Source organism: Aegilops tauschii, chromosome 3 (genome assembly GCF_002575655.3).
Source record: "Aegilops tauschii subsp. strangulata cultivar AL8/78 chromosome 3, Aet v6.0, whole genome shotgun sequence".
Taxonomy (NCBI): domain Eukaryota; kingdom Viridiplantae; phylum Streptophyta; class Magnoliopsida; order Poales; family Poaceae; genus Aegilops; species Aegilops tauschii.
The window spans coordinates 442636681-442640650 of record NC_053037.3 but is presented as its reverse complement, the minus strand read 5'-3'; the positions used below and the strand labels follow the sequence as shown (position 1 = coordinate 442640650).

At 45.5% G+C, this 3970-nt stretch overlaps 1 protein-coding gene across 1 annotated transcript; it reads left to right on the top strand.

Annotated features, from left to right (window-relative positions):
- Nucleotides 1-1077: 1077 nt before the first annotated feature.
- On the top strand, nucleotides 1078-1846 carry LOC109749572 (uncharacterized). The gene has a single exon (XM_020308515.2). It carries the CDS (start codon nucleotides 1216-1218, stop codon nucleotides 1546-1548), a length of 333 nt encoding a protein of 110 aa, XP_020164104.1. The 5' UTR covers nucleotides 1078-1215; the 3' UTR covers nucleotides 1549-1846.
- The last annotated feature ends 2124 nt before the right edge of the window (nucleotides 1847-3970 follow it).

Sequence of the window (3970 nt, the reverse complement as noted above, 5' to 3'; positions counted from 1 at the left end):
GCTATATATCCTGCAGGATTAAGGTGTAGTAATAAACGCAGGGCATGTTTGAACTGATCCAGATCACGAATCTTGGATTCCCAGTACGCAATGAGCCGTTCATACGCATAGGACCACGACCGTTGCCCTGCCAATCGAAACTTCTTCTACTATCTCGCTCGTCAAAGAGATTCTGTCAGCGCGTAGTTCATACAGACATCACGCAGGCGTGCAGGTTTTCTCGGTATTGTGCAGGGAATGAAGACCCAAACAGACCTGACATGGTATGTGCCATTCGAAGATGCATGCTACGCTCGTTGGAGAAAGTAAAATGTGAGAAGCAAAGCTCGCCCATCGGCTCAGTGATCTTTTCCTGAAGAAAGATGATATATCGTACGTATTTACTACGACACGTCACGGCGCATGGTAAATATCTAAGCAGGGGCATCTTATCCTTTCAGCCTTTTTCTAAATAATCTTATCCTTTCAGCTTTTCTAAGGTTTCTGATCCGCTCATCCTAGAATTTCACTGACTCGGCACAAGCAAGAGTCTCCGCCCGGAAACACCTTCTTGCACGGAAGCTCGCAGGAGTGACCCTCGAGATTCGCTCCCTAGCCCATTCACACACCAGGCCGCGGCCCAAGACCAGCTCAAGCAGCAAACCTGCCCCCAAGAGCTACGCAGCCACGTGTTTCGCCAAAAACAAAACAAAAACGCGCCTCGTCGCGTGCCCCGAGCGAGACCAGGCAATTCACTCTCGTGTTTCCCTGACAGAGGAAATTTGCTCGCCTTGTCCTCAATAAAAACAAGGAATTTAGTCGATTATTATATCGGAAAAAAAGTAATTCAGTGGCGTGCCTACGCAGCAGCACCGGGAGCGTACGACACCTTCGCCCGGCTTCTAGCTCCAGGAGCCCTGCCGGCGGAGGATGTGAGGATGAGATCCTCTGACCGGCACGCCACGTCGGACCCGGACTTCGCCTCCCTGACATCACGGGCTAGACGACCAACGCCTAATCCGCGCGTGCGAAGAATGAACCGGCGCCTCCAACTATAAATACACGCAGCAGCCCATCGTAGATACATTGCATCTCGTCTATCCCATATCCATCCATCTCCATTTTCCGCCTTCGAGGGGTCAGAAAAGGTTGAACGAGCTAGAGCTCGCTAGCGGCGGGCCGGCAGCCAGGAGAGAGGCAATCGTCAGTCGTCAGTCGGGAAGGTTATCTGATCTGATGGGGAACTGCGCGGCGTCGCGGCACGCCGGGGAGTCGTGGGCCGACGACGGCGAGTGGGAGGAGGCGTCGTCCACGTCCGAGGACGGCGACCACCACCACCACAACCACCATGACGCGTCGGAGGAGCACTTGTCGGAGGTGACGATCAGGATCACCAAGAGGCAGCTGCACGAGCTGATGGAGAGGAAGACGCCCGGCGGCCGGGGTAGCAGTACCCGGCAGCTGCTGGCGGACATCATGGACTCCGGGGAGGTGCACCACCATGACGTGCACCGGGAGGAGCACTGGAGGCCCGCGCTGCAGAGCATTCCGGAGGCCGTCGAGTCGTGACGACACTTGGTGGTGGCTACGTACGTACTTACGTACGCTGCCCCTGCCGAGCTCTGTGTGCGGAACAAATTAAAGTTGCCATTTCCCTCCTAGCCTCCTTTTTCTTTTCTCGTTCCCACAGTGTGTTCTCTCATGTCCTTGAATGGTTATCCATGGCCATGCATGTACAAAGATTGGATTTGGATAGTTCGTTCAAATTGTCACTGATGTAAGTACTTGAGATGTACGTCTAGGGAAACACGTAACAAATTGTCGCTGATGTACATAGGATGTAGATGTAGGGAAATACGTATAAAAATTTGTCACTGATGTACATAGGATGTAGGTGTAGGGAAATAACTGTGAATACCCTGTTTCGCATGCCATTTTTTCTGTTATTTTTGTTTCATACTGTGAGCGAGTGGTGTTTGACGGTGGAGAATGAAACTACTCATCTGCCTGATCTTTTCGTTTAAAAATGGTTTTCTCCGAAGGTTGTTAATGGGTAGAGTTGTATGGATGCAATAATTCCATACTCATATCTATGTTTCTCACGGGCACAAAATCTTACTCATAGTCTATCCATTAGGCATAAAATCTTGCATGGGCCCATACCGAATGGGTATCCGTGCCAATCGGTACCCAATGGGAAGATCGACATAACAATGAAGGGCGGTGGGTAGTTGCTAACTCCATGTGAGATGTAAACGCCAACAAGAGGTACTAGGGTTGGCAAATTGGTGATCGGGAGGAGGATGAGGGTGGCTGGGTGGGTGATTGTTGAGAGAGTGCTAACTAGCGGGGGGTGGAAGTGGATACAGTCTGGCCGTCTAGAACTTTGGAGTTTATATGCTAGGCATCTTAGGGTTTATAAACATATGAGCCACATGCAAGACTACTATGTAGGGTTCAGGTTTGCCCCTGGACACAAATTTGTGCATGTGTCCTACCCACAACTAGTTGGGTAGGGTTCGGGTAAGAGCACATTGTTTCTCGACATCCTTGAAATGATCCAACTTTTTTAAATATTCAAGGATTTGAAATTTCTCACAGATTTTCAAGAGAAGTCCAGTAAAAAAAGTTTGAGAAATTGAAACAAATTCATAAAATAGAGAAAATTTTCACGAAATAGATATTTGTAAAATTTTGGAAAGTTCATGCATTTGATAAAAAAAGTAAAAACAAAAATAGAAAGGTAAACAAGATAACGAAAAAATCCTAGAATAAAACAAATCAAAACCCGGTTTTAAAAAACACGAACAAACCTTGAGGGTTGGAGTTTGAATCTCCCGTGGCACACATTTTTTGAAGACTAAAAAGAAAAAGAAAAAAATGTGGGTACGAAATAGGGTTTGGATATACCACGTACGCCGGGCCCTGTACGAGCAGTAAGTACAGAGGCCGAGAATCAGGGGTGCCCCTATTTATCTCTTTTGGTGAGATGTAGGGAAGCCTGGAGTTAAGCTGGATGCTACATACGCATCTCCTTTTTTTCTTCTCTAACTATTTTAAGTGTTGTTTTTTCCAAGCGAGGCCCAAACGAGTGGGAGGGCACAACCTCATTTCTTTCACGTTGTTGTTCTCATTTTTTATTTCATCTTTTACTTTCGTTTATGCATCCAAATATTTTAAATAAATATATTAGAAGAACATTTTACATCAAACATTTTAAAAAATTGTTAACCAAACATTTGAAAAAAATCTTAAATGTGTGATTAAATGTTTCTAATGTATACAAAAAATATATAATATGTGTGAAAAAAGCTGGAAATGTTTTTATAAAATTTAATCCAAGCATTTGAAAAAAACAAGTATTTCAAAATGTTAATAAAACATTTGAAAAATGTTAAATGTGTATAGAAAATATGTTGACCATCTATTGAAAAATATTAAACTTTAGGTCCATTTATGCACCCTAGCGGATTAATTTTCCATGTGTATCTGGGCGTCTCAGGACTACACCTACGCTGAAATGGTGAAAGAGAGACGGGTTTTTTTTTTGAAACGCGGCAAAAGATTTGCCATTTTCATTGATTAAGAGAGAAGTTTAAGAGGTTAAGGCCCATGGCCGAATTACAACAATCACTCTCGCGGCATTATGTTACTCAAGTGCCTCGCCCCCGCCATGCTCCAAAGCGACGCCTCCTCTTTAATCCTAGCAACAATGAATCCAACCGGGACAGCAATATTACGAAAGATCCGCGCATTCCTCTCATTCCACAACTCCCAAGAGATATGAAGCATCAAGAAAGCAAGTGGTCTTCGCGATTGTGTCTTCTTGGTAGCATTGTGGCTCCACCACTCTTTAACGCAAGTCGCGTCACTCCAATCACTAGAATGCACATCATGGAGACCCAGCCAATCTTTGATCATGCGCCAAACTCTCATAGTGTATCTGCATTGGAATAGAAGGTGGGCCGCTGACTCTTGAACCTGCTTACAT